The sequence below is a fragment of the Scatophagus argus genome, chromosome 8 (genome assembly GCF_020382885.2).
Source record: "Scatophagus argus isolate fScaArg1 chromosome 8, fScaArg1.pri, whole genome shotgun sequence".
In the NCBI taxonomy this organism is placed as follows: Eukaryota; Metazoa; Chordata; class Actinopteri; family Scatophagidae; genus Scatophagus; species Scatophagus argus.
The window spans coordinates 24,070,407-24,095,266 of NC_058500.1; the positions used below are offsets into that span (position 1 = coordinate 24,070,407).

General features: G+C 41.8%; 3 protein-coding genes across 14 annotated transcripts in view; all 3 read right to left on the reverse strand.

The window, feature by feature from the left end:
* Nucleotides 1–314: 314 nt before the first annotated feature.
* Nucleotides 315–24,165, reverse strand: LOC124063907 (tumor necrosis factor receptor superfamily member 14-like). Of its 11 annotated transcripts, none has more exons than XM_046398052.1 (10): nucleotides 23,939–24,165; nucleotides 23,568–23,632; nucleotides 22,894–22,925; nucleotides 4,025–4,164; nucleotides 3,518–3,611; nucleotides 3,001–3,126; nucleotides 2,296–2,451; nucleotides 1,410–1,497; nucleotides 1,130–1,308; nucleotides 315–581 (listed from the first exon to the last, which is right to left on the reverse strand). In XM_046398052.1, exons 4-10 carry the CDS (start codon nucleotides 4,067–4,069, stop codon nucleotides 421–423), a joined length of 849 nt encoding a protein of 282 aa, XP_046254008.1. In that variant the 5' UTR covers nucleotides 4,070–4,164; nucleotides 22,894–22,925; nucleotides 23,568–23,632; nucleotides 23,939–24,165; the 3' UTR covers nucleotides 315–420. The 11 variants fall into 11 exon arrangements, with proteins under 11 accessions (XP_046254008.1, XP_046254003.1, XP_046254007.1 ...); XM_046398056.1 differs by lacking the exons at nucleotides 22,894–22,925; nucleotides 23,568–23,632; nucleotides 23,939–24,165 and adding exons at nucleotides 809–867; nucleotides 5,747–6,501; nucleotides 6,669–6,793 and having other exon boundaries at nucleotides 439–694; XM_046398055.1 differs by lacking the exons at nucleotides 22,894–22,925; nucleotides 23,568–23,632; nucleotides 23,939–24,165 and adding exons at nucleotides 809–867; nucleotides 5,747–6,501; nucleotides 6,669–6,798 and having other exon boundaries at nucleotides 441–581.
* The window catches only part of LOC124063913 (tumor necrosis factor receptor superfamily member 14-like), a 32,453-nt gene continuing 20,761 nt past the window's right edge, over nucleotides 13,169–24,860 (reverse strand). Inside the window, exon 12 of one of the 2 annotated variants that reach the window (XR_006844173.1) lies at nucleotides 13,169–14,998. The gene's annotated coding sequence lies outside the window, so the exon portion shown is untranslated. Of the gene's footprint in view, nucleotides 14,999–15,129; nucleotides 15,397–24,860 lie in introns of those variants that run through there. The other variant, XM_046398074.1, reaches the window with a different exon arrangement.
* Nucleotides 15,130–20,054, reverse strand: LOC124063916 (tumor necrosis factor receptor superfamily member 14-like). The gene is made up of 8 exons (XM_046398077.1): nucleotides 19,340–20,054; nucleotides 18,275–18,368; nucleotides 17,350–17,475; nucleotides 17,047–17,202; nucleotides 16,197–16,284; nucleotides 15,939–16,095; nucleotides 15,628–15,687; nucleotides 15,130–15,509 (listed from the first exon to the last, which is right to left on the reverse strand). Exons 1-7 carry the CDS (start codon nucleotides 19,382–19,384, stop codon nucleotides 15,649–15,651), a joined length of 705 nt encoding a protein of 234 aa, XP_046254033.1. The 5' UTR covers nucleotides 19,385–20,054; the 3' UTR covers nucleotides 15,130–15,509; nucleotides 15,628–15,648.

Here is a 24,860-nt window from a genome sequence, read left to right on the forward strand (position 1 = left end):
TGACCGGTTGGGTTGAGAGAGAGAGAGAGAGAGAGAGAGAGAGAGCAGGAGAGCGACAGAGAGAGCAAGGGAGAGAGGCAGAGGGGGTGGGGCGTGAGAGAATATAATGTCTTGTGAACTTGGAATATTCAGCACATGGACTCTTCTGACTATTTGCTGCTTTTCTCCTGCACCTGAACTCACCTGGGGTTTCATGTGCACCACCCACATGATCCAGCCTGTTTGCTGTCAGTCAAAGCAAACATTTGTCCCTTCCTGTTGCAGTTCAGGACTGAGAGTCTCTGTCCTCAGTTCCAGCTGATTGTTCTTTATGACAGATAAAGTTTTCAGTCTGTCTGATGTTCAGGTCCCCCTGTGAGCTTTGTGTGGCCCCCACAGGAGATCACGTACAGCAACATGAAGATGACCTACTGGAATTCATCACAGAAACACTCTGACTGAGACTTTCCTCCTCAGGGATCTGCTGGATGAGGAGCCTGGAGCTGTCACACAGTGACAACACAACATGTGTGTGAGATGATGATCCACTGCAGACCAGCAGTTCTGTACAGGAAACTCTGGGCTGAGTTCATTTCTGTGCACTGCAAAGACAATGTCCCATCATGATTATAACATGAATATAACTGGATTGTAGACAACATTTCCTCTGCAGTGTCCAACACAGTCTGCATGTTTACACATGAACTGTTGCATCCTGAGGAGAGGAAAATATTGAGCTGAAACAGCAACACTTTGCACATAAACACAACACAGCTGCTCAGCTGGACAGCTGATGGACATTTTAATGAAGGACACACTGCTGTCTTACCTGCTGCTGTTCAAATGGCTGTCAAATCATCACCGCTGATTCAGCTGGATGGACAGGTTCTTTTTTGAGAAAAATTCATAATGAGTGACATCATCTTATTAATTAGAAAAATCACTTGTAGCTCCTTCTGTACATGCAGTGAAACAGACTTGTTAGTAACAACAGCAGAGAGTGAGACTCACTTCTCTGTGTTCTTGCTTTTGTTTTTGTAATAAAACATTATCAAAGAAAAACACCACAATCAATAACTTCATTATGTGAAAGAGAATACTATCCATCAAAAACATTTTCATATTTTTATTGTGTAAACGTGAATCATACCTTCACTGCTTTTCCTCTTTCTGATACACCACCCTGCAGCTGCTGCAACTGCTGCAGCTGCTATAAGACCTACAACCACACCAACCACAAGTCCTGTGCTGTCTGAACTTTGCTCTCCACATTCAGCATCTATTGAAACAGTCCCTGCTTTTATCAGCTGACGATGCACTGATTCACATCTGGAAGGACAGAGGGACATTTTTTACAGGAACATCTGGAGGACACCTTGAACTCCCTGCTGATGTCACAATTGAGCCCTCTGATGTGAAGCTTCACTTACTGTGTGTGTGGCTGACAGGATGGAAATGTTCCATCAGAATATGTTCCCTCACTGCAGTCAGAGCACTCAGTGTCTCTTAATGCTGTTCCTGTGCAAATGACAAATATTGAAACGTCCTGTCAGTGGATTTAAAAAACATTGATTTGTTTCCAGTCCCAAGTTGTCATATTTGAGGAACAAATCCTGTTGATATTCTCTGAGGTGTGATGAGGTGTTGTAGTGCAGCTCAGCACTCACAGCCTGATGGGACTTTGATTCACACCAGATTCCTGAACAAACTGAACACTAAAATGATCCAACTGTCATTAGCTTCACTGCTTCATGCACATGTTGAAAAAATAAAATGAATGCTAACCTGCTGGTACCAGTTAAGAAGCAGATTGTCAAGAAACTGTCAGTGTCCTGCACTAGAAGACATCTACAGCTGTAGGCCTCTGTCATTGTCAGTGTCCCTTCAGCTCATCCTGCTGCCAGTCTTTTTGTTTTCCTTCACACAGGAAGAAGCTGCTGCTCCATGAAATGCTCCACTACTCGTTTTGGAGAGTTTCTTTGTGTTCACACTGTGCACAGCCACAATGTGCAGTTAAATCAAGTCGTAATCCTTTCTTTACTGAGCTCTGCTGTGTTATTTCTATGATAATTCAGTGGTGGCTGTGCTGCTGGAAAAACACCAGGACAAAGTGAGCTCCATGACAACACAGAGTTATGGTAACCTCTGACTTTTCCTTTTATTTTGAGGCTTCATTTCTGCTATCTGGTGGTCAGACGTCTCTGCTTCCAGCCTGGATGATCAAGTAATCATTACAGCTGTTTCCCTGTTTGGTGTTCTGATTTGAAAGTCAAACTATGCCATGGATCATCTTAAAGTCAGCACAAGCAAACTAACCTCTCTGACTGATGTACTGTCCTGGCTGACAGCTTGAGTGTTTCTCTGCTGCCTTACAGCCCTCCTCTGCAGAGTCCATGCAGTAGAATCCCTCCAGTGGCTCACACACAGCATCTGATGTTGCTGTACATGAAGTTTTTAATTTCAAACCAGAAGCTGCCGACACAGAGAGGAGACAAGGATATGAGCTATGAGTCTTATGTTCTGTTTGTTTATCTACATGAGAGCAACATGTTATTATTTTCTGATGTAAAGACCATCTTTAGTTTGTAGAACATCTTTAGCAAAGGTGACAGACTTGCTGTTGTTTATGAATCTGAATATGCATGAATGACTGGTCCAGTATGATTTTATAAAGTGGAGAATAAATCCAGCTGGACAAACCACCCAGTGGACGTTTGATTTCATTGTGGCAGGAAAAAGGAGACATGAGGTCAGCGCTGTCATCACTGCAAGTCCCACTGACAAAAACCTGCCAACTGCTGTTTAAAAACTGAGGAAAACACAGAGTTTAGCAAAGCCTTAGCTGGGGTTTCAGTAATGCACAGTCACCTTATCAACATGAGAACCAGACTTCAGTTTGATCAGTTCTTAGACAGCCCTGCCAGGGGGACTTGCAGCAACAAGCTGACTCAGCGTCTTTAAATCTAAGCTTTAAGGTCACAGGTTTCTATTGACAGTCAGGAAATATTCACAAAAATCTACCTGCATCACAGTTTGTACATGTGAAACACTGTGGAAGACCAGTATGATGATTCATGAAGGTTCCCTCAGTGCAACGTAGACAGGAAGTACTTTTAAACTCAGTGCAGTGTGTTTTAACTCGAAATCCTGTTGAAATAAAAATATTTCTTGACATATAATATTTCTAATGAAGTGAAAACAACTTTTTGCTTCAACTTATGATTATGAAATACATATTGATTGCAGCATAACAGAAAGAGAAAATGACACCATCCACAGTTACAGTGGCCTCCTATTCGCTTCACTTTCATCATGCTGTTCTGTTCTGTATCTGCTGCTTTCTATTTTACTGTGGAAATAAAACTCCAGTGACATGGAGTCCTACAAAGATGCATTTCACTTGTGAACACAAACAGCACCAACCATGAAAGTATGACTGAGTCCACTGACCTCCACCCAGTTGGTTCTGGAGTTTAACAAAGACTCCATCTGTCACTACACAAGTGAAAAACCTCTTCAATATTCAACTGGATCTTACCAGGGAGACACATGGGACAGCATTCAGTCCCTATCTGATACTCTAATCGACGACATGTGAGGGAGCGTCCTCTGAAGACATTCATCACAAGTATCTGTGGACAGTAAACAAAGTTTATGTTGCAGGTGAGTTACAGCATGAAGTCACATGACGTCACATGAAGTCACATGGAGTCAGGGTGGTGAAGTTAGTGTGTGGACTGGCAGATAAAATGCACAGAGATGAAATCTAAGCTACACTCATGTGATGTGATCTCACCTCAGAGTTGTCAACAGTTGAGTCTGCATATGTTACCATGGAGACACACCAGAATAAACCACTTGTGGAACATATTTTCCACAAAATCCCACAAATACTCTTTATTTTTGTATTAATTCATTTTAAAACAGCTTTGAAATGTGCTTTCACAGGTGCTGGTGGACGCTGCCTGTTTTCAAACTAGAAGCATCTGATTTATGAAATGATGCCAAACAAACAAAGGCTTCCTGTGACAACAAATTATTTTACCATCAGCACAGCTGCAGCTCTGACTGATGTTCTTCTGCACGTCATTTTACACGACAGTCTTCAAGGGCTGAAGACATCATCAGCCGAGGTTTGGGATGAGCTGACGAGTAAAATCCAGAACAAGGACGCCCTCTGGAAACCTGAAGAAAACACATCCATGTGGTGATTCCACTAACTGCCAAGGAAACAGCTTATTAAACCTGGTTAGCACAGCCAGATTTGTCACTTTAAGCTTTAAACTTTAAAACATTAACAGGTGCACAAGTGCTTTAAAACACCTGAGCTTCTGTGTCAAGAACAGCTGAGAGAAATTCTTCACACAAACTTCTTCTGAATTGTAAAGTGTAATTCCCAGGACGTGTGCTGTTGGTGTTGGGGTCTCCAGGCTCTCCTGGTGTTTCTGCTTTGTCTCCTTGATGCCAGTTTCTAGTACTGACCTAAAGCCCTCACCTGCCTAAACCTGCCACAAATGTGTGGATAAACACAGTGTGGGCTGTTTCTGTCCTGCTGGGGATGTGAACATATTCCTGAAGATGAGGTGAAACTGTTCTGAGATCTGTTTTACTAAAATAACCAAATAAAATACAAATATACATAATAACAAAAGATCTGAGCATTTATTCAGTCAAAGTAAAGTCACTTTTAAGTTCTGTTTAGTCAAGTTTAAGGAACTGAAACTAAATAACGTTCACATGATCTCTGATATGATGAGCAAATGGGTGCATTCTGATATGTGCTGTGATATGGCCTGAAAAGACAAAGTGCCTCAGCAGGAGGACAGTCGGAGATAAAAGCCAACACCCAGCAGGGTTCAGAGTCCATCACCACAGTGACTGAGCCACAGGTCACGTTGGCTCTCTTTACGGAACACAAAACACACAGTTTCCCTCATCTCAGACTGAACAAAGTTTCACTCTTTCTGAAATGAGGCCCTGGAGCCAAGCTGCCACTGCTGCTGTTCCAAGAATCAATGGGAAAAAGTTATTCATCTGTTTGATTTATTTAACCCATTTTAACCAGTTTGGTCCCACTGAGACCAACAATCTCTTGTTCAAGAAGAAGGCAGCACACAAAAAGTGACAAACAACACAAGAAACAAGGAAACACAGAAGATAAACACCAAAGTATAGAATTACTTTAAATACATAAACACATGGACAAGTACGAGCTGAATTAATCATCAGTTGGACTCATAAAAACTTACAATATCAGGCAGAAAACCAAATCCGTCAGTTTCTGCTCTTATAGAAATCTTCTAACGACGCACAGCACTTCAGATCTCTTTCCCGATCTGTTTCGTGTACTTTTTGTAACGAACAAAAACATTCAAACACCTGAACGCAGCCGCTTGCTTTGCTTTTATTTCTCAGAAAGTTCTGTCTGCGGTCAAACCAGTTCCCACTTGCAAACTGCGTGGGAGGCGAATGGAATTTCGGTGTTAATGTGAAGCCGATTTATTCCATGAGATCAATGCAGGCAGACTGTCTCACATGTGAATCTAAATGTATCGATTTAACACAAATACGACTTTCAAGAAGTCACTTTGTGCTTTAAAGCTGAGTGAACCCATAACTCACAGCGTCTGGATCACATATTAACTCAACTCAAAGGGCTTCCGTAATATTTAAACACACACACACACACACAGCTGGCCTCAGTGTGATATGTTTAACATGCTGACCTCTAAAGACAAATGATTACATGAGGAATAAGTCGACTCACCTCTGATGATATTTCAAATTCAAACGGCTCGTCACAAAATGTTCGCCCGGGAAGCTGAAATCGAAAGCAAAGTATCACGTAGCGCCTCCCCGTTTGTTCTTATACAACGTCTGTCGTGTAAGCTAACATTTTTATTCTCCATGAACTCTTCAGCTGCCATCGCGCTGTCATCATGACAATCAGCCCTCAACATGTTATTTGTTATAACATGTGCACATCACTTTCCCTCCTAACTGTAAGACAACACTTAATGTGTATCGTCCACTTAACAAGCAGTTCAGTTTCCATTCCAGTTCTGTTCCTTTCCCCAATCCGCCCATCCCCCTCTCTGTGTGTTTTTATCTCTTTGCCATTAAACTTCCTGCATCCCACTGCAGAATAATCAGGTCCTCTTTTCCTTTTATGGTCTCAGTTATCTCAAAGTTTCTCTGTGCTTTTGTTGGACTTGATTGGAACAATTGATTCCACAGTCAATGAACAAAATGAGCTCATCCACCATCAGTGCTGCGTTAGGTTTCTCTGTCTGATCACCTCATTTCACAGATTGGTTCACTCCTCCGGTCTCTTCCCTTTGTGCTTGTACCCTCTTCACTGCCTCTGCATAGCTTCTGTTGGAAACTCAACTTTACTTGCTCAACTTCCTGACTTCCTGTGCAGACCGCTGCTATATGCCCGTCCCTCTGCTGTCTGTAGCATGAAGGACCTCACTGGAAGCTCATGCGTCCCATTTGAACTTTCTCTCCAAGTAAACACTCCTGAAAGTCCAGAAGCACAGACAGGCTTTCAGCTTTTTAGCCACTAACTGCTTTTTGCAGTATCTTTATTCTACTCACATCTCCACACATAAGAAAACCATGTGTGAGTCTCTCCAAGCTTTCATCCACAGGTGTACATGTCACCACACACGTCACTCTTCTCTCACCTGGAATCCTTCTTTCACTGAACATTTTCCATCCTTCCAATATGCAGCACTTCATGTTTCTGTTCTTCTGTTTTCCATGTGACCAGCAAGTGAACATCTCTCACAGTCTCAGCCATTTCCACCTCTGCAGTCGTCTCTTCAGCTCTCTAGATAACACTATCAGACTCACACTGACATGTTCCATCTTCCTTTCTGAATGTCAGTATTATTTGAAATTATTTAAATTCTCTTCTCTATTTAAAGTCTCTCTCATTGTGCTGACCTACTTATCACTTCCCCTTCCTTGTCATCTACCACCACAAACTGAAATAAAGCCACATTCTGCACATTCTGCACATGAGGACATTCTGCACATTTGTTGTGACAGCTTCAGCAGTTAGTGTCCTCAGTTTCCAGACACTCACTGAGTGTTCAAAGAAAAGCTGATGGAACACAGAGGTAAACATGAGCCTCTAACAGCTTGTTGAAACGTGTTGCTGCCATCAAATTCAGAATGAGGGTCTATTTACAACAATAAGAATGTTTAGCAATTAAACATTAGTGATGTTAGTAAATTACATTTTACTTTTGTTTTACACATCACCTCAGCCAGCGCTGTAACAGTCAGTGGGTTTAAGTACAATCAAGACTCACCTCTTTCAAGAAGTGCAGGAAACTGTGGTGCACTGAAGCAGCAAATGTACAAATGAAAGAGGAATGTAAATGTGTGAAGGATGATGTTAAATGTCAGCATGTGTGTGTATGACACCTTTGGCCACAGTCACATCTGAAAAGCCGCCATCTTTATTCCCCTCTGCTGATCACTTCACACACTCACTGCAGTCTAGTTAGTTTCAACATTTATCTGCTGTTACTAAAACAGAAATGATTCTTATGATGAGATGTTTCATTTGTGCTCACAACAATTTCATGACAACAATACAAACCAACAAAATTCTAATAAAACTCATGTATGAAAACATATCAGTGGGCCACACTGCTGCACTGGCTGACGTGTCACCTCAATCCCACAAACACACACTCTTGTTTAGACTCAGAAACCAAACTGTTCTCGTTTCTATTCTGACTCGATCCCACACACACCATCCTGCAGAAACACACACTAAGTCGAGCCCCATCTGAAAATAGTCTGAACATTAAACAAAAAGTATCATGTTCATACAATACAGCAGTGTTAGATTATGTTTATATATTAACTACATAGTACAAAATTAGAATAGTAAACAGTATATAGTTTGTACAGTCATATAACAGTATACTTCACAGCCTCCCATTTGAATAATATTCATTCCAGCTGGACAACATTTTAAAATGTGCAGTTCACCACAGAATGTGTCCTCTTACCTGCAGTGCTATTTATCCATCCAGCTGAGGAGTTCTGGATATCAGCTGTAGAGAGTCTGCTTTCTCTTGAATAGAATGAAACTCAGTGTCACCACACTTGTGCTCAAAGTGACCAAAGAAATACATCTGAAACCCTGTTCTGAGCAGTTTCATGAGGGACCGTCAATTTGTGTCTCTCAGTCAATCTGTACAATGAGGATGGACACATGGACACACACACACACACACACACACACATTCAGTCAAATACAAAAAAATTCATTCAGACCATTTGACTTTGAGCTTTGCCTTTGAGTTTGTACAACTTAAATTCTTAAGGTTATCAAATTATTTTAATTAGTTTAAGTCACTCAACTCTCTTCATTGCACTCACTTGTTGGATGTGTCGCATCGTGTTCCGGTTTACCCACGCACGTGTAGTTGACTTCCTGCATTCATCCCGCTCCACACTCCCTGCATTGTGATTGGGTAACGGTGTGGGTCTGTGGCTCCAGCCAGGCTTCACCTCCACCCGGTGCAGGTTACAGGCTTCATCCACAGACTGCATCATTTGTAAAGTGCGGTGTAACGCGGTGCTGAAAAGTGTCCTGCTGGGGTTTGTCAGGTCACAGAAGATTCTTTCTCTTCTCTTTGTCATCTCCTGCTGATGTCATCTAATCTGTAACGTCATGCGCTGCCTGCCAACGTTGTTTTTTCTGTCCTGGTTCGTGATGATCGTCCTTTTCCCGTTTTGTTTCTAATGGACACGACAAACTTTCCGGCTCACACCTCCTCTGCATCACATATTACACCCGCGATGCCCAGCTGATGCGCTGCGCTCCTGGGGTTTACACATCCACCCACACAGTGAGTTGACAGGCAGTGACGTGAGGAAATTATCAGGTGGCATGTGAAGTGAGTGGCCAGACTAGAACCACATGTCTGCTGTAGATCCTCCCCCCTCCCTCCCTCCCTCGCTGGAGTTTCCCCACCAACAGACTCACTCGATGTGAAGTGCGTTTCATGGAAGTGAAAGGACCAGGAGCAGTCTGTGTATGCATGTCAAGTATTAACTTGTGTTTTAGTCGATTATTAGTCAAACATTCATTTCTTCTTTGTGTATTACATCAAGACTGTATTGCAGCCACCTGTAGATATCCCTTTGCCGACACAGTAAAGCATTTCTACAGGTGAACACTGTGTACAGCTTTTGCATGCCCATTCATTTCAGTTTCTCAAAAAGCGGACTGACTCACTACAATACCACTTTAATTCCAATAAAGTTGGGACACCATGTAAAAACAAAATAGGATTTGCTAATCCTTTTTGACACAGGCCTATGTTCAATTGAAAATACCATTAAGACACGTATTTAATGTTACACTTTGTTCATATATGCTTATTGTGAATTTGATGGCGGCAACACATTTCAAAAAGACTGAGGACATCCCTGCTTATTCCAGCAAGGTAACTAACTAACTATAAGCTTTATCAAACAGGAAAGTTTTTAGTCCACTCTTAAATATAGAGAGGGTGTCCGCCTCCCGGACCGAAACCGGAAGATGGTTCCATAGTAGAGGAGCTTGATAACTAAAGGCTCTGGTTCCCAATCTACTTTTGAGGACTCTAGGAACCACAAATAGCCCTGCATTTTGGGAACGCAAAATTCTGGTGGGATAATAGGGTACTATTAACTCTTTAAGAAAGGATGGTGCCTGACCGTTCAAGGCTTTGTATGTGAGGAGAAGAATTTTAAAATGTATCCTGAATTTTACAGGTAGCCAATGTAGAGAAGCCAGTACAGGAGAAATATGGTCTCTCATGCTGGTTCTTGTGAGCAATCTTGCTGCAGTGTTCTGGATTAGCTGGAGAGTCTTCATAGATTTATTGGGGCAGCCTGATAGAAGGGAGTTACAGTAATCCAGTCTAGAGGTAATGAATGCTGAAAATGTGCCTAATTTTTGCAATATTGCGGAGGTGAAAGAATGCAATCTTTGAAATATTCAATATGTGTGGGTCAAAGGACATGTCCTGGTCAAAGATAACTCCTAAATTCTAAAATCCTAAATTTCAGTGGAGCTTGACGCCACGGCTAAGAACAATAACTTCAGTTTTGTCTGAATTTAGAAGTAGGAAATTGTAAGTCATCCAGGTTTTTATGTCTTTAAGACATGCCTGAAGCTTGACTAGCTGATTTGTTTCATCTGGTTTCATTGATAAGTACAATTGTGTATCATCCGCATAACAATGAAAATGTATGGAGTGTTTCCTAATAATATCACCAATGGGGAGCATATACAGGCTGAATAATATTGGCCCAAGGACAGAACCTTGGGGAACTCTGTGACTAACTTTTGTGAGTGTGGACGATGTATCATTAACATGAACAAATTGAAATCGATCTGATAAATAAGACTGAAACCAGCTTAATGCAGTTCCTTTGATGCCAATTAGGTGTTCCAATCTGTGCAGTAATATAGAGTGGTCAATGGTGTCAAATGCAGCACTAAGGTCTAACAGTACAAGGACAGAGATAAATCCCTTGTCTGATGCCAGGAGGAGGTCATTTGTGACTTTGACCAATGCTGTTTCTGTGCTGTGATGAGCTCTAAAGCCAGATTGAAAATTCTCAAATAAGTTATTATTTTGAAGAAAGTCACATAGCTGATTGGCGAATGTTCTTTCAAGGATCTTGAAAAGAAATGGAAGGTTAGATATTGGTCTATAGTTGCTTAAAACCTCCGGGTCAAGTGTGTGTTTTTTAAGGAGAGGTTTGACTACAGCTACTTTAAAGGACTGGGGTGCATAGCCTGTTATCAGGGACAGATTGATCATTGATCAATCATTGATATATTGATATAAGTGAATGTAGCTGTTGAGGGTAAATAGGAGAAAAGCAGTCAAGATGATTATCTATTTCTAAGACACCAGTGTTTGCTGGTAGGTCAGTACCAGCTGAGGTCAGTAGGTGTTGAATTTTGTCTCTAATGTTTAAAATCTTGTTGTTAAAAAAAGGTTACAAAGTCATTGCTAGTGAGGGTCACAGGGATACAAGACTCGATAGCACTATGGCTCTCTGTCAGCCTGGCTACAGTGCTGAAGAGAAACCTGAGATTATGCTTGTTATCCTCAATTAATTTCGAGTAATAGGCTGCTCTGGCAGTCCGTAGGGCCTTCCTATATAATCTAAGACTGTCTTGCCAGATTGAGCTAGATTCAGTTTGGAGGAACGCCATTTACTCTCAGGTTTTTGTGCATTTTGCTTTAATTTGCAAACCTCTGTATTATACCAGGGTGCAAGTTTCTTTTGCTTAATGCTTTTCTATTTTAGCGGAGCAACAGAGTCTATTGTTGTCCTTAATAAGGTCCTTGAAAGCCAAGCAAGTGCCACCACTGAAGGGGTGTGTGACTTCCTTCAGCAGGACATCCACCGGGTAATGGTCGCTCACCTCAAGTGCCTGAACGGAAACCACAGAAGAAACAGTTTAGCAGCTTCAGCACTGATATTATTTTTAGTAGCATTAGAATGGCCAACAAAATAATGCTATCAACTGTAGTTCCATGTTCTTCTTTGTGTTCTTCATTTTTGTTGTCTGCTTTGGTTTTAATGTAAAGTATGAGCTATCTCAAGTATGAAGTCAAAGTACAAGTACTGATGAATTGTCCCCATGAGTGATTTTACTCTAAAATTATGCACAAGGTCTTCAGAGAAAATGAGTCTTAACAACAAGTCCCACGAGGGACTGGGACAGCAGGTGAGAGCATGTGGTCTGAAACACAGGAGAGTCCAAAATGAGCGAGCTCCAAAACACTAACAGAGGAGTCCAACAGAGACACACAGGAACACACTTCTCCAGGAGAGCAGGTCCTTTAAGGAGGAAGTCAGGAAGACCATGACTGGACTGCATGGGTAACAGGTGTGCAGTAAAGTGGATCACTGGAGGAGGTGACAGCCCAGCTCCAGAAAAAGATATGAAAACTTGTACTAAACTCTGAGGACCTTGCAAAATCCTGCAGCTTGATCCAAATAATTTACTGGTTCTGAATTCTTGAGATTTGGCTTTCAGAACTAAACTTATGATCTTTGTGATTCTTTGTCTGTGTAATCAAAGCCTCACCAACTGACTATTTTTCATTGGACTTAGTTGAAATTTGCACTAAACAGCCAAGAGATTCCAAGAATAATTTGCAACATGTTACTAAAACCTGGTAATCTTTTATCTTAACAAATGTTAGATTCTAAAAAATTCATATCTCCACTAGTTTTTCCATTCTTCAAACCAAACTCTGAGCATGTGCAGTATTAATGTAGGAGTTACTTGTTCCTGCATGACAAAACCTGGTGGCACAGTTCAGTGATGCCACGCTGGACGAGGAGCTAAACACCAAGCAGAAGGTGTGGTGACTGACAGGAGATGACACACAGAGACGTGTGGGCTGGAGAAGATGATCGCTCGGCTCTTATGTACTCACTTACTCCTGCAGCAGAACAGCTGTGGTGTGTGTTCAACAAGAGGTGATGGAAACAAGGTCAGAGAGCAAACACTATGTGACTTTAGGCTGTTCCAGGGTTTAGTTTAACATTTGGTTGTTGTTTGCTTGTTTGTTTGTTATGCAGTTTACACAAATTACAATTAAAATTATGCCAGACAAAGGCGTTCAAACCTGTTTAATTAGATTTTTTTTCCAGACAAACTTCACTCGTATTTCAGTTCTTTCATTATTTGTATGCATATTTCTGCCTGAGCCTCCAACTTGAGTTTATTTTAGTTTTGTTGCAAATTATGAAAATGACTGCAAAATAATAAGAATAACACATTAAACAACAGCTCAGAAAGAAAATAGATGGAACAAAAGGGACTTGTCGACTGACCCTCACACCGTCATATGAATGTGGAGTTTTTCAGTGTTTTCTATATTTAGCTAACAGTTTATTGTTTATTTTTCTTGTTTGCTTGCAAACTGCCCTGTGAGCTGCTTCGTTACTTTATAAGCTGCTGAATATCCAATTTCCCTGAGGGAGTCACCCCACAGGGATTAATAAAGTGAAGTCTAAGTCCAAGTCTAGACAATGACTGACTGACAACAGAATGTTTCCATGACAACGTAATGGTTGTATTTCCATTTCTTACATCCTGTTACTTTCTTATTTTAACGGTGGGGAGAAACTCAATGAATCAGAATCAGAATTGTATTTATTGCCATAAGTGAAAAGATTTCACATTACTAGCAATTTGTCTTAGTGATTGGTGCAAACATAAAACATCAGAACAAGTAACATATAATAATAGAATAAAATAACATTAGTGTTCTGGAGAAGTACAGAGTGAGAAGTAGTGCAAGTAAGTGAGGTAAACAGTGCAAATGGTCAGCAGGTGGATCTTGACATGAGCACAGATCAGTTCCTGTACTGAAGTAATTAAAGAGCAGAGCAGTATGTTAATCAGCTGCTGTTCAACAGTCCAACAGCAGAGGGGGAGAAGCTGTTCCTGTGGTGTGAGGTTACCTCCTGCCTGAAGGGAGTTTCTCAAAGAGTCCACGTCCGGGATGAGAAGGGTCAGCCGTGATCCGACCTGCACGCCTCAGAGTCCTGGAGGTGTACAGGTCTCTGAGAGATGGAAGGCTGCAGCCGATCACCTTCTCAGCAGACCTCACAGCACGCTGCAGTCTGTGCTTGTCCCTGGCTGTGGCCCCAGCGTACCACACGGTGATGGAGGAGGTGAGGATGGACTCAATGATGGCCGTGTAGAACTGAACCAACATCTTGACTGGCACCTTGAGTTCCCTCAGCTGCCACAGGAAGAACATCTGCTGGACACTTTTGATGAGGGAGCTGATGGTCAGCTCCCACTTGAGGTCCCGGGTGATGGTGGTACCCAGAAAGCGGAAGGAGTCCACCGTGGGGATGGGGGTGTCTGTCAGGGTGAGGAGGAGCGATGGAGCTGGCACTTTCCGAAAGTCAATGATCATCTCCACTGGAGACTGGAACTGTGGTGGAGGATTTGAAGCAGACTGGCACATAGCATGACTCCAGAGAGGTGTTGAAAATGTCTGAACACTGGAGTCAGCTCGTCCACACAGTGTCTCAGGGTGGAGGGGGACACAAAGTCTGGTCCAGGAGCTTTGACAACATTACAGGAAGACAGCGCCACCTACTGTGCCGAAGTGCACCTCCCACAATGGAGAGGGAATTTCTATGTGATACTCAGAGCTGATCACTCCACTGACGCATACGGTATGAAGACAAATAAATACATAAAACACAGACATCACTACAGTCAGTGGTTAACATCATGCAGCGTTAATGTCATCCTTTCTGTTGTGTGAAATATTCCAAATCACAGCTTCACAAAACCTGTTGCTGGACAGTTCATCAATGGTCACAGTCAGTTAAATATGGACTAAGATTTTAAAAGATACAACAGAGGAGCTAACTGGATCAGCTTCTGACGGAGCAGTAAAAACGACCAGAGACAGAGACAGAGACAGAGACATACCCACACTGTCTGATTAGGAGACAGTGGGACAGGGGAGGCCATTCCACACACTGAGTAACAGCTGAGTTCACAAACAATTAAAGTTCAACCATGTGTGGACTAAACATTATGTGTCAGAGACATGTGGACGTACTTTGGTGCATTTTATAAATGCACTGACTGCTTACCAAATTGTCAGACTTAAAAATAAGATTATCCCCCACTGATCTCACAAAATTCAGGTAATTCAGGTGTTGCCACAACACCAGGAACAGAAATGAAATTGAATTTGAGAGACTAAGACAATGAAAAAATACATTTACATCATCATGCAGTACAAGACAAAAGCAAAGTGTCCAATGAGGGAATGTGGAGGATGAGTTCAGCAGTCGTGTCATGCAGGCTCAGCTCACAGCCCTGTGGGGCTTCAGTACACAAACTGCATACCAATATGATGTCTTGTGAACTTGGAATATTCAGCACATGGACTCTTCTGACTATTTGCTGCTTTTCTCCTGCACCTGAACTCACCTGGGGTTTCATGTGCACCACCCACATGATCCAGCCTGTTTGCTGTCAGTCAAAGCAAACATTTGTCCCTTCCTGTTGCAGTTCAGGACTGAGAGTCTCCGTCCTCAGTTCCAGCTGATTGTTCTTTATGACAGATAAAGTTTTCAGTCTGTCTGATGTTCAGGTCCCCCTGTGAGCTCTGTGTGGCCCCCACAGGAGATCACGTACAGCAACATGAAGATGACCTACTGGAATTCATCACAGAAACACTCTGACTGAGACTTTCCTCCTCAGGGATCTGCTGGATGAGGAGCCTGGAGCTGTCACACAGTGACAACACAACATGTGTGTGAGATGATGATCCACTGCAGACCAGCAGTTCTGTACAGGAAACTCTGGGCTGAGTTCATTTCTGTGCACTGCAAAGACAATGTCCCATCATGATTATAACATGAATATAACTGGATTGTAGACAACATTTCCTCTGCAGTGTCCAAAACAGTCTGCATGTTTACACATGAACTGTTGCATCCTGAGGAGAGGAAAATATTGAGCTGAAACAGCAACACTTTGCACATAAACACACCACAGAACGCTGCTCAGCTGGACAGCTGATGGACACTTTAATGAAGGACACACTGCTGTCTTACCTGCTGTTGTTCAAACGGCTGTCAAATCATCACCGCTGATTCAGCAGCATGCACAGGTTCCTTTTTGAGAAAAATTCACAATGAGTGACATCATCTTATTAATTAGAAAAATAACTTGTAGCTCCTTCTGTACATGCAGTGAAACAGACTTGTTAGTAACAACAGCAGAGTGTGAGACTCACTTCTCTGTGTTTTTCTGTAATAAAACATTATCGATGAAAAACACAAGAATCAATAACTTCATTGTGTGAAAGACAATATTATCCATCAAAAACATTTTCATATTTTTATTGTGTAAACGTGAATCATACCAGTGTACACCACCATGCAACTACTTCAGCTGCTATAAGACATACAGACACACCAACGACGACCACAAGTCCTCTGCTGTCTGGACTTTGCTCTCCACATTCAGCATCAGTTGAAACAGTCCCTGCTTTTATCAGCTGACGATGCACTGATTCACATCTGGAAGGACAGAGGGACATTTTTTACAGGAACATCTGGAGGACACCTTGAACTCCCTGCTGATGTCACAATTGAGCCATCTGATGTGAAGCTTCACTTACTGTGTGTGTGGCTGACAGGATGGAAATGTTCCATCAGAATATGTTCCCTCACTGCAGTCAGAGCACTCAGTGTCTCTTAATGCTGTTCCTGTGCAAATGACAAATATTGAAACGTCCTGTCAGTGGATTTAAAAAACATTGATTTGTTTCCAGTCCCAAGTTGTCATATTTGAGGAACAAATCCTGTTGATATTCTCTGAGGTCTGATGAGGTGTTGTAGTGCAGCTCAGCACTCACAGCCTGATGGGACTTTGATTCACACCAGATTCCTGAACAAACTGAACACTAAAATGATCCAACTGTCATTAGCTTCACTGCTTCATGCACATGTTGAAAAAATAAAATGAATGCTAACCTGCTGGTACCAGTTAAGAAGCAGATTGTCAAGAAACTGTCAGTGTCCTGCACTAGAAGACATCTACAGCTGTAGGCCTCTGTCATTGTCAGTGTCCCTTCAGCTCATCCTGCTGCCAGTCTTTTTGTTTTCCTTCACACAGGAAGAAGCTGCTGCTCCATGAAATGCTCCACTACTCGTTTTGGAGAGGTTCTTTGTGTTCACACTGTGCACAGCCACAATGTGCAGTTAAATCAAGTCGTAATCCTTTCTTTACTGAGCTCTGCTGTGTTATTTCTATGATAATTCAGTGGTGGCTGTGCTGCTGGAAAAACACCAGGACAAAGTGAGCTCCATGACAACACAGAGTTATGGTAACCTGTGACTTTTTCTTTTATTTTGGGCCTTCTTCATGGATGATCAAGTAATCATTACAGCTGTTTCCCTGTTTGGTGTTCTGATTTGAAAGTCAAACTATGCCATGGATCATCTTAAAGTCAGCACAAGCAAACTAACCTCTCTGACTGATGTACTGTCCTGGCTGACAGCTTGAGTGTTTCTCTGCTGCCTTACAGCCCTCCTCTGCAGAGTCCATGCAGTAGAATCCCTCCAGTGGCTCACACACAGCATCTGATGTTGCTGTACATGAAGTTTTTAATTTCAAACCAGAAGCTGCCAACACAGAGAGGAGACAAGGATATGAGCTATGAGTCTTATGTTCTGTTTGTTTATCTACATGAGAGCAACATGTTATTATTTTCTGATGTAAAGACCATCTTAGTTTTTAGTCCTTGTTATGAAATATTCACAAAAATGTACCTGCATCACAGTTTGTACATGTGAAACACTGTGACAGGTCAGTAGGATGATTCATGAAGGTTCCCTCAGTGCAGCGCTGACAGGAAGGGGGTCTAAACTCAGTGCAGTGAGTTTTAACTCGACTTCCTGTTGAAAAAAAATTCCTTGACATATAATATTTCTAGTAAGTGGAAACAGAGTTTTCACTTAAACTTCATCATTATGAATTGTTGAAGCCAATACACTGATTTGTGTTTTATCAATACCATATCATATTATTATAATAATATGAATAATTTATAATCATGCTGCCACTTATCACATCATGATGATATACTGTTGATGTTGACATGATATGATGGAAATGCAATGATGATGTCAGAGGGGCGTCAACTATATATTTGGACGTCACCTGAGGACAGGTGTGGTGTTTTTTTGTGGCTAGAAAGCGGAAGGGCAAACAATTTTCAACCGCATTTCGCAATGAAGCAAGTTTTCTGTTTATTATGAGTTCTTATTTATTTTTGCTGATTAATAAGAAGGGGCGGCACAGTGGTGTAGTGGTTAGCACTGTCGCCTCATAGCAAGAGAGTTCCAGGTTCGAATCCCGGTCTGGGTGGAGCTTACATGTTCTCCCTGTGCATGCGTGGGTTTTCTCCTGGTACTCCAGCTTCCTCCCACAATACCAGAAACATGCATGTTAGGTTAATTAAAAAACTTTCATCATTCTGTTCTGTATCTTCTGCTTTCTATTTTACTGTGGAAATAAAACTCCAGTGACATGGAGTCCTATGAAGGTGCATTTCACTTGCGAACACAAACAGCACCAACCATGGAAGTATGACTGAGTCCACTGACCTCCACCCAGTTGGTTCTGGAGTTTAACAAAGACTCCATCTGTCACTACACAAGTGAAAAACCTCTTCAATATTCAACTGGATCTTACCAGGGAGACACTTGGGACAGCATCTATTCCCCATCTGATACTCTAATCGACGACATGTGAGGGAGTGTCCTCTGAAGACATTCACCACAAGTACCTGTGGACAGCAGACAAAGTTTATGTTGCAGGCGAGTTACAGCATGAAGTCACATGGAGTCACATGGAGTCACATGAAGTCACATGGAGTCACATTGAGTCAGGGTGGTGAAGTTAGTGTGTGGACTGGCAGATAAAATGCACAGAGATGAAATCTAAGCTACACTCATGTGATGTGGTCTCACCTCAGAGTTGTCAACAGTTGAGTCTGCATATGTTACCATGGAGATACACCAGAATAAACCATATGTGGAACATAATTTAAACTAAATCCCACAAATACTCTTTATTTTTGTATTTATTCTGTGATGACCCCTCCACACCTCTAGCTGTGCTGTGGTTCCTCTTTATGTTCTGTCTTGCAGGGGTCGTCCTTAGCTGATGAGCTGCACCTGGGCCCGGTGCAGTGCCTTGAAAAGGCCTCTGGGCCTCAGTCTCTCACGCGTTTTCTTCCTTGGTTCACACGCGCCATGTGACTGCTGCAGTGTTGCAGGCTTTTTGTTTTGTTTTCTTATTTGGTTTTGCCCCCGTGACCCTGACGGATAAGCGGTATAGAAAATGGATGGATGGATATTTGGTTTTGCATCCATACACTCACACATCACCATGCACGCCTACACTACTGATACTGACACCGATTACTGTTATTATTATTTGGCGATTTGTGATATTCCTTAATAAATTTAGTTTATTTGGAGTTATCCTCGTCTCTGCTCCCGTTCTTGGTTGCAGCCTTTGAGTCGGGTTCTAAAAATTCATTTTAAAACAGCTCTGAAATGCGACTTCACAGAGCTGATGAACAGAAAAACACTTTATTTGATTTTCTTGATGCTAAAATGTTTGTAGCTGTGTCTTTGAGTAAGAGAGACAGAATCATCAAGGAAAAAAAGTAAAAAATGTTGATGAGGAGCATCTGATTTATGAAATGATGCCAAACAAACAAAGGCTTCCTGTGACAACAAATTATTTTACCATCAGCACTGCTGCAGCTCTGACTGATGTTCTTCTGCACGTCATTTTACACGACAGTCTTCAAGGTTTGGAATGAGCTGATGAGTAAAATCCAGAACAAGGACGCCCTCTGGAAACCTGAAGAAAACACATCCATGTGGTGATTCCACTAACTGCCAAGGAAACAGCTTATTAAACCTGGTTAGCACAGCCAGATTTGTCACTTTAAGCTTTAAACTTTAAAACATTAACAGGTGCAGAAGTGCTTTAAAACACCTGAGCTTCTGTGTCAAGAACAGCTGAGAGAAATTCTTCACACAAACTTCTTCTGAATTGTAAAGTGTAATTCCCAGGATGTGTGCTGTTGGTGTTGGGGTCTCCAGGCTCTCCTGGTGTTTCTCCTTTGTCTCCTTGATGCCAGTTTCTAGTACTGACCTAAAGCCCTCACCTCTCCATTCACTCAGTGTTTCTGGTTGGAGAGTGATTTTCTATTCTGATCACCACATCATCAACACATTTGCTGATGAAGATTGCTGTGCTTCTTGGAGGTGGCAGCATCTTTGAATATGTGCCAGTCTGTGCTCTCAAAACAGTCAGGTAGACCTGTGGGAGCTTCATCTGTCCGCTCTGTTTGTTCTAATGGTTTGACTCTTTTCATCAGCTGGCAGGAAGCAGGCAGGAGAAACAGGGAAATGCAGCCTGGTGGACCAAAATCAGGGTGGAGAGGACTTTGAACCTGCCACAAATGTCTGGATAAACACAGTGTGGGCTGTTTCTGTCCTGCTGGGGATGTGAACATATTCCTGAAGATGAGGTGAAACTGTTCTGAGATCTGTTTTACTAAAGTAACCAAATAAAATACAAATATACATAATAACAAAAGATCTGAGCATTTATTCAGTCAAAGTAAAGTCCCACCACAAGTTCTGTTTAGTCAAGTTTTAGGAACTGAAAGCTAAGAAACGTTCACATGATCTCTGATATGATGAGCAAATGAGTGCATTCTGATATGTGCTGTGATGTGGACTGAAAAGACAAAGTGCCTCAGCAGGAGGACAGTCGGAGATAAAAGCCAACACCCAGCAGGGTTCAGAGTCCATCACCACAGTGACTGAGCCACAGGTCACGTTGGCTCTCTTTACGGAACACAAAACACACAGTTTCCCTCATCTCAGACTGAACAAACTCTGAGTTTCACTCTTTCTGAAATGAGGCCCTGGAGCCAAACTGTCACTGCTGCTGTTCTAAGAACCAATGGGAAAAATTATTCATCTGTTTGATTTATTTAACCCATTTTAACCAGTTTGGTCCCACTGAGACCAACAATCTCTTGTTCAAGAAGAAGGCAGCACACAAAAAGTGACAAACAACACAAGAAACAAGGAAACACAGAAGATAAACACCAAAGTATAGAATTACTTTAAATACATAAACACATGGACAAGTACGAGCTGAATTAATCATCAGTTGGACTCATAAAAACTTACAATATCAGGCAGAAAACCAAATCCGTCAGTTTCTGATGTTTTTAGAAATCTTCTCCTAACGACGGCGCAGAGCATTTCAGATCTCTTTCACGATCCATTTCGTGTACTTTTAACAAACAAAAGCTGTTCAACGCCTGAACGGAGTCATTTGCTTTGCTTTCATTGCTCTAAAGCCCCGTCTGCTCTGTCTGGTCAAACCAGTTCCCACTTACAAACCGCGTGGAGGCGAATGGAATTTCGGTGTTGATGTGAAGTCGATTTATTCATGAGATCAATGCAGGCAGACTGTCTCACATGTGAATCTAAATGTATCGATTTAACACAAATACGACTTTCAAGAAGTCACTTTGTGCTTTAAAGCTGAGTGAACCCATAACTCACAGCGTCTGGATCACATATTAACTCAACTCAAAGGGCTTCCGTAATATTTAAACACACACACACACACACACACACACAGCTGGCCTCAGTGTGATATGTTTAACATGCTGACCTCTAAAGACAAATGATTACATGAGGAATAAGTCGACTCACCTTGCTGTTTCGGAACATCGACGTACAGGTTTTTAGTACTTCGTCATTGGCTCTGATAATAATTCACATTCAAACGGATCGTCAGACTGAAAATGTTCGCTCATAAACTGACTTCCGCCTGGGGAGGCGAAATCGAAAGCAAAGTATCACGTAGCGCCTCCCCGTTTGTTCTTATCCAACTTCTGTCGTGTAAGCAAACATTTTTATTCTCCATTAACTCTTCAGTTGCCATCGCGCTGTCATCATGACAATCAGCCCTCAACATGTTATTTGTTATAACATGTGCACATCACTTTCCCTCCTAACTGTAAGTTCTGTTCCTTTCCCCAATCCGCCCATCCCCCTCTCTGTGTGTTTTTATCTCTTTGCCATTAAACTTCCTGCATTCCACTGCAGAATAATCAGGTCCTCTTTTCCTTTTATGGTCTCAGTTATCTCAAAGTTTCTCTGTGCTTTTGTTGGACTTGATTGGAACAATTGATTCCACAGTCAATGAACAAAATGAGCTCATCCACCATCAGTGCTGCGTTAGGTTTCTCTGTCTGATCACCTCATTTCACAGATTGGTTCACTCCTCCGGTCTCTTCCCTTTGTGCTTGTACCCTCTTCACTGCCTCTGCATAGCTTCTGTTGGAAACTCAACTTTACTTGTTCAACTTCCTGACTTCCTGTGCAGACCGCTGCTATATGCCCGTCCCTCTGCTGTCTGTAGCATGAAGGACCTCACTGGAAGCTCATGCGTCCCATTTGAACTTTCTCTCCAAGTAAACACTCCTGAAAGTCCAGAAGCACAGACAGGCTTTCAGCTCTTTAGCCATTAACTGCTTTTTGCAGTATCTTTATTCTACTCACATCTCCACACATAAGAAAACCATGTGTGAGTCTCTCCAAGCTTTCATCCACAGGTGTACATGTCACCACACACGTCACTCTTCTCTCACCTGGAATCCTTCTTTCACTGAACATTTTCCATCCTTCCAATATGCAGCACTTCATGTTTCTGTTCTTCTGTTTTCCATGTGACCAGCAAGTGAACATCTCTCAGAGTCTCAGCCATTTCCACCTCTGCAGTCGTCTCTTCAGCTCTCTAGATAACACTATCAGACTCACATCTGATCTTCCTTTCTGAATGTCAGTATTATTTGAAATTATTTAAATTCTCTATTTAAAGTCTCTCTCATTGTGCTGACCTACATTATCTTATCACTTCCCCTTCCTTGTCATCTACCACCACAAAGTGAAATAAAGCCACATTCTGCACATTAAAACATGAGATTTTGTTGTGACAGCTTCAGCAGTTAGTGTCCTCAGTTTCCAGACACTCACTGAGTGTTCAAAGAAAAGCTGATGGAACACAGCGGTAAACATGAGCCTCTAACAGCTTGTTGAAATGTGTTGCTGCCATCAAATTCAGAATGAGGGTCTATTTACAACAATAAGAATGTTTAGCAATTCAATATAACTGATGTTAGTAAATTACATTTTACTTATGTTTTACACATCACCTCAGCAGCGCTGTAACAGTCAGTGGGTTTAAGTACAATCAAGACTCACCTCTTTCAAGAAGAGCAGGAAACTGTGGTGCACTGAAGCAGCAAATGTACAAATGAAAGAGGAGTGTAAATGTGTGAAGGATGATGTTAAACGTCAGCATGTGTGTGTATGACACCTTTGGCCACAGTGACACCTGAAAAGCTGCCATCTTTATTCCCCTCTGCTGATCACTTCACACACTCACTGCAGTCTAGTTAGTTTCAACATTTATCTGCTGTTACTAAAACAGAAATGATTCTTATGATGAGATGTTTCATTTGTGCTCACAACAATTTCATGACAACAATACAAACCAACAAAATTCTAATAAAACTCATGTATGAAAACATATCAGTGGGCCACACTGCTGCACTGGCTGACGTGTCACCTCAATCCCACAAACACACACTCTTGTTTAGACTCAGAAACCAAACTGTTCTCGTTTCTATTCTGACTCGATCCCACACACACCACCCTGCAGACACACACACTAAGTCGAGCCCAAACATGAATTCATCTGAAAATAGTCTGAACATTAGACAAAAAGTATCATGTTCATACAATACAGCAGTGTTAGATTATGTTTATATATTAACTACATAGTATAAAATAAGACTAGTAATAATAATATAACATTCATTCCAGCTGGACAACATTTTAAAATGTGCAGTTCACCACAGAATGTGTCCTCTTACCTGCAGTGCTATTTATCCATCCAGCTGAGGAGTTCTGGATATCAGCTGTAGAGAGTCTGCTTTCTCTTGAATAGAATGAAACTCAGTGTCACCACACTTGTGCTCAAAGTGACCAAAGAAATACATCTGAAACCCTGTTCTGAGCAGTTTCATGAGGGACCGTCAATTTGTGTCTCTCAGTCAATCTGTACAATGAGGATGGACACATGGACACACACACACACACACACACACATTCAGTCAAATACAAAAAAATTCATTCAGACCATTTGACTTTGAGCTTTGCCTTTGAGTTTGTACAACTTAAATTCTTAAGGTTATCAAATTATTTTAGTTAGTTTAAGTCACTCAACTCTCCTCATTGCACTCACTTGTTGGATGTGTCGCATCGTGTTCCGGTTTACCCACGCACGTGTAGTTGACTTCCTGCATTCATCCCGCTCCACACTCCCTGCATTGTGATTGGGTAACGGTGTGGGTCTGTGGCTCCAGCCAGGCTTCACCTCCACCCGGTGCAGGTTACAGGCTTCATCCACAGACTGCATCATTTGTAAAGTGCGGTGTAACGCGGTGCTGAAAAGTGTCCTGCTGGGGACCAGCAGCAGTCTGTGTATGCATGTCGAGTATTAACTTGTGTTTTCGTCGATTATTAGTCAAACATTCATTTCTTCTATGTGTATTACATCAAGACTGCATTGCAGCCACCTGTAGATATCCCCACAGTAAAGCATTTCTACAGGTGAACACTGTGTACAGTTTTTGCATGCTCATTCATTTTAGTTTGTCACAAACTGGACTGACTCACTACAATACAACTTTAATTCCAATAAAGTTGGGACACCATGTAAAAACAAAATAGGATTTGCTAATCCTTTTTGACACAGGCCTATGATCAATTGAAAATACCATTAAGACATGTATTTAATGTTACACTTCATTCATTTTATTGATTTTTGTTCATATATGCTTATTGTGAATTTGATGGCAGAAACACGTTTCAAAAAGGCTGAGGACGTCCCTGCTTATTCCAGCAAGGTGAGGTGTGAAGCCACATTCTGCACATTAAAACATGAGGTTTTGTTGTGACAGCTTCAGCAGTTAGTGTCCTCAGTTTCCAGACACTCACTGAGTGTTCAAAGAAAAGCTGATGGAACACAGCGGTAAACATGAGCCTCTAACAGCTTGTTGAAACGTGTTGCTGCCATCAAATTCAGGGGCAAATATCCAAATGAAAGAGGAGTGTAAATGTGCAGAGGAGGTGTTGTATGATGGACAGCGATGATGTGAAGATGT

Coding starts and splice junctions, on each gene's coding strand:
- LOC124063916 (XM_046398077.1), bottom strand. CDS start 19,384: ATGACGTGCAGAAGAACATCAGTCAGAGCTGCAGCAGTGCTGATG. Junction 17,203..17,349: donor ATGTACAAACTGTGATGCAG/GTACATTTTTGT, acceptor CTGTGTTGGCAG/CTTCTGGTTTGAAATTAAAA. Junction 16,096..16,196: donor TCCTGTCAGCCACACACACA/GTAAGTGAAGCT, acceptor CTGTCCTTCCAG/ATGTGAATCAGTGCATCGTC.
- LOC124063907 (XM_046398052.1), bottom strand. CDS start 4,069: ATGACGTGCAGAAGAACATCAGTCAGAGCTGCAGCTGTGCTGATG. Junction 3,127..3,517: donor CTGTCCCATGTGTCTCCCTG/GTAAGATCCAGT, acceptor TTATTTCAACAG/GATTTCGAGTTAAAACACAC. Junction 1,498..2,295: donor ACAGTACATCAGTCAGAGAG/GTTAGTTTGCTT, acceptor TCATTTGCACAG/GAACAGCATTAAGAGACACT.